The sequence below is a fragment of the Hoplias malabaricus genome, chromosome 1, assembly GCF_029633855.1.
Source record: "Hoplias malabaricus isolate fHopMal1 chromosome 1, fHopMal1.hap1, whole genome shotgun sequence".
Taxonomy (NCBI): domain Eukaryota; kingdom Metazoa; phylum Chordata; class Actinopteri; order Characiformes; family Erythrinidae; genus Hoplias; species Hoplias malabaricus.
The window spans coordinates 24,421,337-24,436,665 of record NC_089800.1 but is presented as its reverse complement, the minus strand read 5'-3'; the positions used below and the strand labels follow the sequence as shown (position 1 = coordinate 24,436,665).

General features: G+C 36.0%; 1 protein-coding gene across 8 annotated transcripts; it reads right to left on the bottom strand.

The window, feature by feature from the left end:
* Nucleotides 1-978: 978 nt before the first annotated feature.
* msh5 (mutS homolog 5) lies at nucleotides 979-10,312 on the bottom strand. 8 transcript variants are annotated; one of them, XM_066660164.1, is made up of 25 exons: nucleotides 10,262-10,312; nucleotides 9,229-9,330; nucleotides 8,955-9,084; nucleotides 8,040-8,120; nucleotides 7,894-7,947; nucleotides 7,547-7,668; nucleotides 7,243-7,352; nucleotides 7,042-7,077; nucleotides 6,858-6,940; nucleotides 6,722-6,767; nucleotides 6,406-6,544; nucleotides 6,198-6,260; nucleotides 5,970-6,098; nucleotides 5,737-5,809; nucleotides 5,379-5,488; nucleotides 5,099-5,179; nucleotides 4,823-4,910; nucleotides 4,419-4,605; nucleotides 4,165-4,291; nucleotides 3,696-3,845; nucleotides 3,294-3,368; nucleotides 3,058-3,204; nucleotides 2,563-2,700; nucleotides 2,154-2,227; nucleotides 979-1,374 (listed from the first exon to the last, which is right to left on the bottom strand). In XM_066660164.1, exons 2-25 carry the CDS (start codon nucleotides 9,310-9,312, stop codon nucleotides 1,263-1,265), a joined length of 2,439 nt encoding a protein of 812 aa, XP_066516261.1. In that variant the 5' UTR covers nucleotides 9,313-9,330; nucleotides 10,262-10,312; the 3' UTR covers nucleotides 979-1,262. The 8 variants fall into 8 exon arrangements, with proteins under 8 accessions (XP_066516261.1, XP_066516320.1, XP_066516269.1 ...); XM_066660223.1 differs by lacking the exon at nucleotides 10,262-10,312 and adding an exon at nucleotides 9,997-10,151; XM_066660172.1 differs by lacking the exon at nucleotides 10,262-10,312 and adding an exon at nucleotides 9,489-9,505.
* Between the last annotated feature and the right edge of the window lie 5,017 nt (nucleotides 10,313-15,329).

Below are 15,329 nucleotides of genomic sequence, written 5' to 3'. Positions count from 1 at the left end.
CTTTGTCTTAGGTGCAGCAACTCTGGAGTGTCTTGTTTTGTTTCTTAATTAAAATGATACAAGCTGTGCATGCACAATCAAACCCGCGTCCAAAATGTCCACCTTAAAATAGTGGAATTAAAATACATTATGATTCATGTAGAGCATTAACTGAGCTTTATCTCTTTTCTCCATATAATAGCACATAAATAAATAGACAGGGGTAATGTTGGCATGCCACCCCACATGCCAAGCAGTAGATTGTACATAAAGTAGAGTATACACACTGGTTGTATCTAATGATTATGCACTGTTTCTGCAGTTAGCCATCCTCATGTTTGAAAGAGAGTAGTAAAGAGTGTATATCCATTTGTGCTGAAACATTAAAGAGGTAAATCTTTACTGTCATGGATTATTTAACCGGAGAACTTGATTGTTCCAATCTACTCACTGAGGTCTGACACTGTCTGACAGTCTCAAACACCTTCACTTAGTTTGTAGCCATTTAGTTTATTTACAGGTAGCCGGAGCTTTGCCATTCAAAACCATCATTTGAATGAGGGAAACGGATCAACTATAAAATGATGGTTAAATATAACCACTTGCACTTTCAGGGCAATGCTGTAAAGTACAGAGAAGCTTACTAAGCATTGGCATTTAAGAAAAGAACAATGAACAAGGCACAAAGTTTAAAAGAAATACAATAAAAGATGTGAAATACAATGCTTTACGCATTTTGTTTATATCTATAGTTTTTTCTTTACTTCTGTTTCTCCTGACTGCAGATTTCAAATGTTTGATTTTCTAAAGACAGACAGCTCAAGAACTTAAATAAATAACTATACTGGTATTATTCACTTTCTCCTGTCCAACGCAGCGTCAGGGCATCAGTGAGAACAGATAGGAAAAACTGTTCTAGGAAACCATCCTTCTGTAAGCTTCAGGAACTAAACAGGTAAGTTTTCTAATGCACTTTTTTATTTGATATAAAATACATGTATTATATTAAGTTACATATGCGCAAACATTTTCTGCAAAAATGTAAACTAAAGAACAGTATCACATTTACAAATCACTAACTAAGCTCTTAAAACACATCATATGTTTACATTAATAATGAAGCGTGATAAAACTGTACTGTATCTTTATGACAAAATCCAACATTTGTGTTGTTTTTTTAATCTCTATATATGTGCATTACCCCTGTGTAAATCAACCATTAAAAGGTAATTCTGCAGAAAATCATTTTTAATGTAGCTCACTTGAGGAAGTTCTAACTTTTATCACAGCACTTTGTTAAAAGTGGGCAGTAACTCCTCTTTCAAATAGTGCTGCGGGTCCACTGAGGTGTCATCAAGATCTAGGGCAAGGAACATTTCCACGACTCTTTCACATCTGAACAAAGAGACAACAACTATATTGATTATTTGAATAAATCACCAAAAACAATGAGATTCATTTTAGCAGCCAACGGTAACAGGGCAATTATTTATTCAATCATTCATTAATTCATTCATTATCTGTAACCCTTATCCAGTTCAGGGTTGCAGTGGGTCAAGAGCCTAACTGGAATCATTGGGCGCAAAGTGGGAATACACCCTGGAGGGGGCGCCAGTCCTTCAAAGGGCAACACACACACACACATCACTCACACATTCACACTAGTCGACAATCCACCTACCAATGTGTGTTTTTGCACTGTATGAGGAAACCGGAGCTCCTGAAGGAAACCCAGGGAAACGAGGAGAATACACCAACTGCTCACAGACAGTCACCCAGAGGAAACCCACGCAGACACAGGGAGAACACACCACACTCCTCGCAGACAGTCACCCGGAGGAAACCGACGCAGACACAAGGAGAACACACCACACTCCTCACAGACAGTCACCCAGAGGAAACCGACGCAGACACAAGGAGAACACACCACACTCCTCACAGACAGTCACCCGGAGGAAACCCACGCAGACACAGAGAGAACACACCACACTCCTCACAGACAGTCACCCGGAGTGGGACTCAAACCCACAACCTCCAGGACCCAGGAGCTGTGTGACTGCGACACCTACCTGCTGCGCCACCATGCCGCCCTATAACAGGGAAGTTCAGATCAAGTAAAATACTGTACTTGCAAACACAATAATATTGTATTTCTTCTGTCCAAGAGGACAAACCTCTTGATCTGTTCATCACTTGAGGGCTGGTCAATTCTTTTGACCGTCCTTCCGGTTCTGTATAAATCTGATACCTGCACAATAAAAAACTACTGTAAATTTCAAAGTTAATGCCACCATATTGTTGGTGTCCAAAGAAAAACATGTATCTCAAGTTTTGTTGATTGACTGTGTAAAAATTTAATGATGAACGTACCAACAGATGTAGTCCAAAAATAGTTGGAATAAAATCTTTTTACTTTAACTTCCACTGAACGTTAAGAAGGTTTTTCCTTCTCCTGTAAAGGTAATTTTCTGAAGATGCGTGTTTTTCTTTGGACAGCAACGTTATAATTTGTCATTAAAACTAGCTACTATACCACAGGAAGTCAAAGGAGCTACTACAAAAAAAAAACCTGAGGACAAATACCTCCACTGCTCTCTGCACCAGAGCAGGTGGCAAGCCAGCTAGTGTGGCGATATTAGCAGCATAGCTGGACTGGCAAACACCTTCCTTTAGCTGATAGAGATAGACCAACTCCTCCCCATCTATGGCAGTCTCTAGTGTCTATAGACATAATAGTGACAATACTGCATATACATTTTATATCATATAGTGGAGCTCATGACAAAATAAAAATGATTTTAAATGAAACTATCCAAAGAATAGTTGACTAAGTAATTAATGAAAAAGTTACTTTCCAGAACAATTAGTCAGATTCTCAAATATAGAAACAATGATTCTCCACTGAAACAATGTGGCTGTTTATCATCCAATGAAATTACACCAGATATACTCTAAAATGAATACTGCAGAAACTTAAATATATTTACTCTATAATGGAACTACAATGAATTGCCATTCTCTCCTTTTACAGAGAGGTGTCTGCTTTCAAGGACTGTTTCCAATGTCAATGATACACACCAGCAATGAAAGCAGTTTAGATTGAGGCAGGATTCCCAGCTGCAGAACACTGTGGAAGTTCGTAGCCAAAAAAACTAGAGGACACTCAGCTGGAGCTTTGCATAACCATTGTCTCAGACACGCAGCAAGGAGTGATAAACCATCAAGCTGCAAAACATGCCCAATGTATTATATACAGTTTTATACAATTTATACAACTAATATTCTTCACTAATTTTATCATGTCCAAGACTCACCGTATTGGTTCCTTTGCCAAACTCATCCACTAGCACCAGAGACATACCAGTGCTGTAGTTTAAAGCCTGAGACATCTAGTTGTGAAATGAATACGATTAACATTGTGCAGTGAGAAAATGATTTGAATTTGCACACACAACTTAAATGTTAAAGAAATATTAACAAAAGTGTAAAAATATGAAATTTATTTTTAATTCCTGCACAATTTGATTCAAATTCAGTACAAATATGTTCCTATTTAGCTGCAAAGCACCTCATTGAATTGGCCTGTTAATCACTTACTCACTCACACTCTCATGTGCCTTTAAGAATTTCTGGACAGTTTGGTGTTATTCAGTGCTTTGAAACATTTATTCAAAGCAACACAAATTCCAAAACAGACAAGTTATGACAGACCGTACCTGGTTTAGATCTATCATAAAGGTGCTCAGGCCCACGGACACAGACTCACGACTTTGCATGCGCGTGAAGATGCCATCCACTAGAACAATCTCAGCCTCTTTTGCAGGTACATCCGAACCAATCAGGGCCATGAACACAATGAGGCCGATCTACAACCAATAAAATGAAATTAAATAATAATTAATGTGTAAAAATATGTTAAGCACTCAAGAAAATGTATTTTTTGCCAGTTAAACACTACAAAACATTACATAAATAAACACTTTGTTATGTAAACAAAGTAGATGAAGTTAAAAGAACTTTTTGTATTTGTTCACCACTGCATCTGCATGCATTTGTTATATTCCATCAGCATTTAGCCAATTAAGTATTTATAAATAAATATTGTATAAGTGTTCTTGTCTTTTTTATGTTGCAAGTTTAATTTGTGACATATGTGGGCTTTATATGTTTATGTGTTTTTCTTGCCTGTTTTAGGTATATGCTCTTGCCAGAAGAGTTTGGCCCTGTTAGCACTTTGAGCTTTCCTTCAGTTTCAGAACAAATGCATGGATTTGATACAAACACTGGTGTACACAGCTCCAATAGAGGATGCCTGAAGGAGAAAAGTAGAGAGAGTAAGAAAGAGAAAGTAGATAGCAGGATATATCTCTATAGATTGGATCCTTAATCAGGAATCCAGAAGTATTCTCCCTCTATAACTGTGAGCGAAGACCGTATACCGGGACTGATGCAAGGTCAGTCTGCCATGCGGGCTCAGTGTTGGAGAGCAGTACCCATAGTCCTGGGAGGCCTTAGCTAGAGCCATAAGGCAGTCCAGCTCAGCACAAAGAGACAGAACCTTATAGAGGCAGCTGCTATGCTGCAGAATGTTGGCTTGGAGCTGTGTCATCACTGCTGTCTCCATGTCTGAAGCACACAATCAAACACTTCCATAAATATACTGAATATAAACATTAAACAAATCATTAACATAGGGAATAAAAACTTCTCATATAATAATCACAAAATAATCAAACAGATTCTACTCCATACAATTCTTTTTTGCTATAGACAAAATTCAACTTTGAGCGGAAAACTCAGATGAAAGAAATATAGATGGTATTCCTATTAGTTCCAAATTTACCTGTGATATCGCAGTGAATGTCTCCCAGCATATTGTCCAGCTCCTTAGTCTTGGCACTGCGGTAATGAAGCCTGTTTTCTGACACAAACTTACCAATCACACAGCCACAAACACAGAAATATACAATACATATATGCTTTAGATCAACTATGTATTGTACGTTCATTCAATCTGCTTTGTTGAACTGAGTAATGTAAACACACAGTATCTTAGAGATGCTTCATGTTGCAAGCAAAACTTACATCCAATTTTCTTCTAGTTTTTTAGAGTACTCACAATAAAATCAAGGCCTTCAATTTCAAAGTCCTCTTTCTCCACCATATCAGGCAATCGAGGCACTGAAAGAAGGAACCCGATCTTTAGGAAACAGAAAAGTAGATCTTGAGCGGGAATACAATGTAATATTCAGTAAGGAATATTGTAATTATGTCCCTTAGGCAACATGGTCCCAAACAAGGTAGTATGGAATATATTTTATATATAAACTATCCAGAGCTATGCTCATCTCCAAAACACATATGGATCTTAAAGGTGAATAGCAGCAAGGATCCCAGACCAGAGGAATGTAAATAACACTGCAGGTGGTAAAACGAGAGTCCAGATTTTCAAGCTCAGCTCGGGCCACATCTGTCAAGAAATCTGACAATCCCATCATCCTTCTTTTCTCTGAAAGGACAAGACAAAACTCTACTAAAATTAGGCCATTGTTATATACCACTTCAAACAAAGCATGTCTCAGTGATCATCAAGACAAAGGATTGTCAAATCTAGCAACTCTTTCTAAAACATATCTGTTACCGTTTATTTATAACCTGTTTTGGTGTGTCACATTCTCAAATTTAAACCCAACCCCAAAGCACAAATTATTCAAAACAATCCATTTGAATTTAAATTTCAAGTTTCACAGGGCTCACTTTCATCAATGACAGGGTCAACATTTGGCTTAATGGAAAAGCGATTCTCAGCAATGCTGTCTTCAAAGTCCACCTGAAAAAAATTTCTAATGAAAAAAACCTCACAAAAGGAATGAAAAATACCGGCCGCATCATGATTTACACTGACTAATGATATAATTTTTAGCAACACTGAGTTCATTAGTCAGACTAAAAGAACTGCATATAATTCACCCTTTCACAGTTAGTCTCACCACTTTGCTGATAAGGGTGGCGATGTAAAGGAGGTCATCCAAAAACTCTTTGCTGATCTCTCGAAAAAGCTGAATGTTCTGGGGAAGAGAACGCACTGTGTCTCGGATCCCCACAGCACTATAGACAGTCTAAAAGGCATAAAACAATCACAATGGGTAAACTAATGAAAATGTTTATAATTAATTTTCATGTGTAGGATTTAGATATAAACATCACATGTACATTACCTTGTAGAGATTTTGCCAATCACAGACTTTGGTATGAGAGAGAGACATTTTGTATAGCAAAGTCTGTAAAAGAAGCACTGCATGTTGGCTATCGCCATCGAACAGAACCCATAACCTTTGTTCTTCTCAAACAAAATCAATACCGTTTTTGAAAACAAAAAAACGACAGTTTGAACGCAATTTGAACACTGCTGCTGCTGGAAAGTACCGGAATGTTCATGATGTTACGCAGGAATTTCTGCAGTGAGTTCATAACATCAGAGTTGCTAGGAGAAGTAAAGAAGTGGACCACTTCCTGTCTTCTCTTCAAAACATTGATGTCTCTAGTTGGCCTGTGGAACCACTGCCTAAACAAACAAAAGTAAATTTTAGGGAACAGAGAGTTGGGACGCATAGTCATATTGATACTGATTTTAATCTAGGTAAAATTGGTAGACAGGAGATACATATATATCATTTTGTTATATATTTTTCCTCACATAGCAATAAAAACAAAAAAGCAAGGGGAATCACAAAAGGCATACCGTAAAAGCTTGGAGCCATAGTTGCATCGGCAGTGATTCAGTATACCTGAAACATGCATGAAAACATCCTTATTATTCCTTAGTTTACATTCAGACAAAAATCTTCACAACAAAACAACAGATGTAGGTGATTTACCATAAAGGCTCAGACCCTCTCTTACTCCAGACTGAAGTTTGTAGACAGAAGGGTGCTGTTCAGATTTGAAAATTTGTAGGACGCTGGGGAAGCGTAAAAAAAAACAAATTAAGAAAACACTTTAACATCACATAGTCTTAACAGCACAAACATTCAATACGCTAAAATTGGTCAAATTGCGCACCTGTACGTGTCTCTATCTATGTACACCACATCGTCACTGTTAAAACATGGAAAAATATTTTATATTCTAAAATATATATTTATATATAGCTGTATATATATTTTGTTAATAAACTATACCCTTAGCTATAACTGCTTGTAGAAATATTTGGAAAATATCCAAGCTTATTTAAAACCAACATTTTCAGTGATCTGGACATACAGTGTGTATGGGCATAACTGCAATATGGGAACTCCCACATTACTGTCCTCCAGTTCAACCCCGACTCTTCTCCTGTACAGGCATTTTAGGAGACCTCCTATGCTCCTCAGCTATGAAAAGGGTGAACTAGGATGAATAATCTCATTTAAATAAGGAGATATCATTTCATGAATTATTTAAAGTATGTTGAAATAAAGTAACTTATGAAAAAGCTATAGTTGGTTGTCTGGGTTGTTTGGCAATATTAGATAAAGCGTTAGGAATGCCTCAGTGTGATAAAAAAAAAAAGGCATGTCAGTCTCACCATAGTCACAGAATCAAACGAAATGCAGGATGAAAGATACAGGATTCGTTCTTTCTCCGAGATCGATGCAGGAAGAAAAGGAATATGTGCTGATTGCAGTCTCTGTTTGCAGACCTCTATTCCTGCATTATAATATAACACCATCCTTATGTAGACATAGCAACATACAAACATTAGAGAACTAATAATATATAATAATAATAATAATAATAATAATAATAATATAGAATGTATATCATTTACATTGTAAAGAAAACTTCAAAAGTATAGGCCTGTAAATGTGTATATACATTTAATGTTCTACTCTACGTATACATTTTGATCAAATTTTAAGCGCTGGAGCTTACCAAAATCAGCACTAGGATATACAACTATTTCTGGCTTGTAGTCTGGATTTGATGCTAAAATTAACAAAAAACAAAGTGTATTTCATAACTGCATTAATGTGCAGAACCTGTCATGTACGACAGTTTAAACATTTATGGTCATTTACCAAGTCCTTTAATAAACTGGGCCACATATTGCTCTTGCTTTGCACTTGTGATGATGACATTAGGACTGATCTCCTGAATCACTGAAACAGATTTTGTAGAATGAACTCCACACACATGAAAATAAATAAAATGTCATGGCATTAGAGCGTGTAACCCATGATTTGTCAGGTTAAACATTTGGCATTTCAGGTTTGTGAATCTGTGTTTAATTTGTTACAGGTCTATGTCCAAAACTGCATACTAGTAAATTAAAAAGTATTACTCATATTATAAAGTATAAAATATATTGGGTCACAGGCTAAGTCCCTCACTTTATACACTCACAAAAATTCTTTGTAATCAGAACAGTTGTAAACAGAACAGACAAAACAGTTGTCCATCATTTGCTCTGTATACTTTTCACCTGTTCTTAAGCGTTCAGGACCACCACAAAGCAGTTATTATTTGGGTGGTGGATCATTTTCATTCCAGGATTACATGATGGTGGAGTGGATCAGACAGGCAGTGATGCCAGACCTTGCCCACTCATTGGCCATTGCAGACACCTAGCCTGTTGAGCCACATTTTAGATGACAGTTGAAGACAGTTGCTCATCTGTTATTATACAGTTTTTAATAACTCTAGCCATCTTCTTTCATCAGTGGACACATGGCGCTGCACACAGGATACTGTTGGCCTGTGACACTGATGAATTTAAAAACTCCAGCAACACTGATGTGTCTGATCCACTTTTACCAAAGATATTAATTGATTATATCACAGGTATTGTGTATAATATGGAATTGTTTTTGTTTGTTTGCTGTTGTTGTTGTTTGGGGGAAGCGGTGGTGCAGACAGTGTATTATAGTTTGTTATTCACAAGTGGAGAAAAGAGGAGTTTGTGTGTCATACATGGTCATGTTTAGTCGATTTACCTCTGTCCAAGAGCTGAAGATCCCTGTTGTCTATTTTGTCAGGCATGAAATGCAGGGTACAATCTCTACTGTCATAGAAACTGAGACCAACTTGGCACTGGCAAACTAGCACGCTCAGAAATATTTTGTACTTAAAGAAAATTTAAGGGAAACAACATTACTCAAGTAACACTACATTTCTAATATTCAAGATGAACGTCACTGCTATAATGAGTACATAAATAAATGTACATTTATTTGTGTGTGTGCGTGTGTGTGTGGAGGTTTCATTTACCTCAGAAGGTCCATCGTTTTCGTCTCCGTCCAGACTAGCAGGACGGTATTGCAAATCCCTCACTGGAGCCCTGCCATCAGCCATTTAAAGAGACTGAACAAACTAACAGACAGGACACAAATATTCAACTTTGATACACTATAATAAATAACTCAGACCGTGAAATGTGTGGGTATTTTAAAGTTGGCTGATAACATCATTAAACACATCAGCTAAACTACAACTAGCTAGCGATAGCTAACCGATAAGAGTCGTCCTACTTTACTTAACCTCAAACCGCTCCCTGTTCCCTTTGTAGTGCCCTAGATCATAAAACACTACATTAGATGGGGTATATTTCGGATTAATCCAAAGGTTGCGTGTCCATATATCGCTACAGTATATTTATAATAATTATGGCTCCTTTTAATAGTAAAAGTCTTCATTTTTTGACTAATGTAGTGATATCTCATTTTGTAATGAGTACACTACAGACTTTTTATCTAGTCTTCTTGTTTTTTTTCCCACGGGGTCTTTGGGTCATTAATTGTACCACGGAGAAATAATAAAAGTGATTATACTGTATGTATTAGTGAGACAAGCTAAAGTTGTGTTCCATGGCGGTGGCTTTTAACATCACATGCCATTATGTATTTGGTATATTTAGGCATTAACAAAGTTTAATGGTGTGTTGGCTAATCTTCCTAAAGTGCTTAAAATAGCTAATAAACTAAGTTAGCTACGTGTAAACGGGTAATATTACTAGAGCAAAGCAGCTAGAGAACCTACCCCATATCTTCTGGCTAAATGTTGCTAGATGATGTCAAGCACTAATAATCTAGCATACTGTCAACATTTCTGTCAGGTCGCATCAGCCCTTATCTTTTGCTTCTTTTTATTTAACACAGCCAAATTACCAATAATGTTATTAATTAATTCATTGTCTATAAGCGCTTATCCATTTCAGGCACGTGGTGTGTCCTGAGCCTATTGGGAATCACTGGGAGAGAACACACCATGGAGGCGGGCGACAGACACTCACATATTCACTCACAAGAAACCCACTTGGACATTGGGAGAACACACCAAACTCCTCACAGAGAGTAAGAGCAGGACTTGAACCCACAACCCCAGGACCCTGGAGCTGCATGACAGCGATGATATCTTCTGAGTCACCGTGCCGCCCAAATGTTATTCTCATTTACATATTCTGCTTCTGTTGTCCAAGTTCTGTTGTTGGATGAGTAAGAAATAACTTTCAAGCAATTTTTAAGCTGCTGCTCACTATTAAATTCTGGTTTTATAACTCACTTTATACATAATTTAAAGCAACACTAGGTAAAATTGTGTATTTCTGCTCCTACAGTTGAACAGTGTATTTCTCATGTACAGAATTGTCCTGAAATGAAGGGGGACGTTTAAAATGTAAGGCTGTAGTGCATTTTCTGCAGTTAACTCTTGATTCCCAAATGCCCAGTTTAATCTAAGACTTGTGTACAGTTTTACGGAATTTAATATAATTTCTGAGTGATATTTAATGTTAACTGCATGTTAAAATATACATAACCTTATACTCTGTACACAATTTTAACTCTTGTTTTCTCACAAAACAAATAACTAGATCAGGGATTGCTGAAATTTACAGGTCTTTATCATACTTCATTCTCAGTCAAAACTCAAATGTGTTGAAGGCACAAAGCTCAGAGCAGCAGGGGAGAGAGGACAGTTTATTTCTGCAAATCCAAAAATTGATAATTATGCCATTCAGGACAGCATTAAACACCAAAAACAATAATTAGTTTCCAAAAGCAGTTGTCCATATTCTAAACTGCAAAACAGCAATATATATATACGTTTCTCTGGCTAATAAGGGCATTCTCGTGTAACTGTGTTTCTGTCTGTGCCAGAGGTGGGCAGGGTAGCTTCAACCATGTGCCAGTTTAAGTTTATTATTTCTGTAAAATAATACATAATTATCAGATGAAAAGTTTTAGAACATCTAACATCTGTCAGAACATGAGCTGAAGATTGTGTACAGTTTAAAATGTGTTGCAATTTTGGTTTCTTCTCAAAGGAGTAACTGAAGTTGGAGAAGAGAAAGACTGAGTGAGAGCAGGAGGCCTGAGTTAAAGGTCCTCCCACTGACTGTGGCTCTGTTGCACAGGTGAATATCACAGCACTCATTGGTGAAGGTGAAGTTCAATCCCATTGCAAACTTCTCCCCAGTGATTCCACAAAAAGATGGCAGAACACAGCTTTTTTCATAGAGGACCACCTGAAATTCTCCTGTGAAGAAAGAATGCATATAAACCACAAGACTTTATAGAATGCTATTTCACTTAACATCAGATATAGGGCTCAATAATATAATAATACTTGGCTTTGATTCAGAAGGCCATTAGTAAATACATGCCTTTTCTGACTGTTAGAATATCAGCATCACATGTGTCTCAACCAGATTCATTATCTTTTTTATTGCTATGAAAGCTTTGACTTCAAGTAACCACACGTTTAAATCTAAAGCCTACAGAGATTGCTACATTAACATGATGTAGTAAAAATATAATTCATAAGCCCCCTTTATTAGTCAATGTCCAGTGTCCCCTAAGATCACCACCGAGGAACCCTTTAATCCAGGGCTTGAGAATTATACATAGAAATAGATGCTCTACACCCTGTTATTGGAAAAAATATTAAAGTGGCCATTGAGGTTTTATAGGTAGCTAAATGCCAACCAAGTACATAATTTTCAGATTTATGGAGGATTAAAAGAATAAATAATTAAAAAAACACTTTAAAAGAGGTTTAAAGTATCTCACACACAATGCAAAGTACACAATGCTTTTTCAGAAATGGGACACTAAGCAAAATGTAAATAAATACAGAATGCAATGAATAGCTAATAATTTGAACCATACATTTAATTGAAAATACTACAGAAACAATATTTCAAATGTTGTAACTAATACATTTTGTTATTGTTATTATCTGCTAATTTTTAAATTAATGCAAGCAACTTGTTCGAAAAAAAAGTAAGGACAGAGCAAAAAAGAATGGTAAATTCTGTATTGTGCTACAAACAAACAAAACAAAACAAACAAACTAACTAACTAACTAACTAACTAACTAACAAGCAAACAAAACAAACAAACAAATTGGCAACAGGTAAATTACATGATTAGGTTTAAAAAAAATAATCTCAGACTGAGATATTTAAAAGTAAAATGGCACATATTGTGACAATTCAAGAATCATGTTCTCAATTTAAATTAATAAAAAATGTTCCCGTAAAAGAGCCTGGGAGCTAAACTAGTCCAGACCTGTCACTTATTGAAAACGAGTGATGAATTATGAAAAGAAAAACACTATAGAAATGATCAACTACAGCAGTGGGTCTCCTTAGTTCCCAAATGATTACAGAGTGTTGTTAAAAGAAGTCATGCAACACACAGGTAAACATGCCCCTGCGCCAAATTTTTGGTAGATTTGTTGGCATCAAACGAGAAGGAGCAAATATTTAAAAAAAAAAAAAAAAAAAAGCAGTATACTTTCTCATTTCCAAAATGTTGTCTTTCTTTTATTTTCAGTTAAATATAGGATTAAATTGATTTGAATATTTCTGAATTTTGTTTTTATTTATATTTAGCACAAACATTTTTTTAAGAAATGGGGTTTGTAGATACCTTTCCATGCAATGGCCTTGCTGGAGAGGCAGCGTTGACCTGGAGGGCATACGGTGGGGTATCTGATGCAGTCCAGAGGTGAGATGGCAGGAAACACACAGTTGTAACAGATCAGAGGCACTGTAAATAAAAAATACAGCTTTGAATAGTAGAAAAACAAAGAAAAAAAAAGTCCATCAACAAAAAGTGGACAAATATGTCTTTACTTACCTATGGATGGAAGCAAACATAACAAAAGAAGAGAAGAAAGAAGACAAGGCATCTTTGCTTCAGGTGTTGTATTCCAGCTTATGTCCTTCTTAAAACCAAAGTAGAGTGTCCTTTCTTAGCCTACTACTTCACATTTCATCTACGTCACATTTTTGCAGAGTGCTTCCATGTATCCCTTTTTCTTAGACTTCTTAAACTGAAAAAATGTACCCACCCTTGTCATGTAATTTAATTTTAATTTTAGCAAAGGAAACCTTTGGCTGTAAAAATATTAAAGCCAGAAAATACCTTCTAATTAACTGAGATTATGATTTAATTCTTATTCAAAGCTGTCATGACTGAACATTTGTTAGAATTATAACAACAAAAATATTACGTATAACACTCCTACTATCAAACCTTTAAAAAAAAAAAAAAAAAAAAAAAAAACAGGCCAAGACAAAGGAAGCCTGTGTGATTCAATAATGGATGATTTGCTAATGAAAAGCATGCAGTGGAACCAGAGGTCGGTCAAATGTATCAAGTCTTGTGACTGGGGGAGAACATCTTGCAAAGCTATTTTCTTGTTTATCAGTTCATTGCTTAGTTCAGAAGCAATGCTGTCCCTCTTTAGATCTCACCCCAGTATTAAATATATAGAGGATATAGAGGATAACTGAGTGACTTTTTTGGCTCTGAGTCTTTGGGACATGTTTAAAACGTTTTGAAAAATGAAGAAAAACTAACACAGGATCAAGACCGATTTTGGTAGAACATGCTAAACATTGACTTCAAATCAATTCTAGAAAGTGGACTATTAAAATAGTAACTGAGAGAAGGGTTAAACTTGTAAGAATCCATATGAACCTGAACACATTGCTAACATCTCCCTCTAGTTTCAATAAACAATTGTACAAGGCTAAATTTCAGAGCATGGAAGTATCAGGTTATACAGTTTGTACTGAAATCTAATTGATTAGTTTGTGTTTCTCTAGATTGTAAATAGTTACAAATGTATATATAGTCAGTGCCCACTGCCCAGAGCTTCAGATGTCATAAATCTTCTGTAAATACTTTGAAGAAAAATATAAAATAAAAACCCCATTACCAGAACAGCTGGGACATTTTGTTAAATGCATGGAAAACAAGAATCTGTAAATTGTTCATTTGTTAATTTGTTTTCTTGAAGTTTATATAACTAAGGGTGTGAATATTAAAAATTTTTAAACATATTTTCCACTGCGATACATCACCTTTCTTTTCATTACAATTAAATCATTTAGGAACTGGGGATTGCCAATTATTAAAGATTTACAACTAGAATTTTGTGCAATATCGTGCTTGATACAAGACTTAAGCTGCTCAACACTCACACTTTGTCTTTACAAAGCCATGTTGCTGTAGTACATAAACCCTGGCATTGTCTTGCTGAAATAACCATGGACTTCCCAGGAGAGGACAAAGGCATATGACCCATGGTATGGTCACTGATGCACCCCATACCATGACAGTTGTTGGCTTTTTCCCTATCACTGATAACAGTCTAGATGGTCTCATTCCTCCAAAATACAATATCCATGTTTTTATTTTTTTTTTAATGAAAACAAGCTGAAACATGGACTCCTCTGATAACAGCACACCGTCCACCATCATGACAGTTTCTCATGCCATGTTGAGGGCTCAGAAGTACTTCAATAGAGCTGCCCTACACAGGCATTTCTGGACTACCTCAGTCTTTTTAGAATATTTTGTACAATAGATTCTGAAATGTATTGAAATCTTGCATTGAACATTTCAGTGGTTGGTTTTGAACCGTTTGTCATTTCTCTCAAAAAGATTTGCACAAAGTGATGAAGCACAAGCCACAATTGTTTGCAGTGAGTCTTTGATGGAAGCTCCCTTTTTATACCCTTTCATCGTACATCAAATCAACTGCACTTGGATTCATGTGACTTTTGTTATACATTTGAATTGTTGTCAAACATTTCCCTTGAATAAGTATATAATCTTCTACTGTTTAACATTTTAGTCCATTAATGTGCTTATGAAGAATCAAATGTATTTGGTGTAAAGGCCACCAGAAATCTGAAGTTAATGTTAGTCTTCCATAAATGTCAATTTAATATTTACTTCATATTATTTTATTCCCAAACACATGCAAAGAAAACTCAAATCTGTGTAGGAATTATTTTCAACTCTGTATATTAATATAAGAACAACAGTAAACATGAAGAATCATTTTATGTTTCT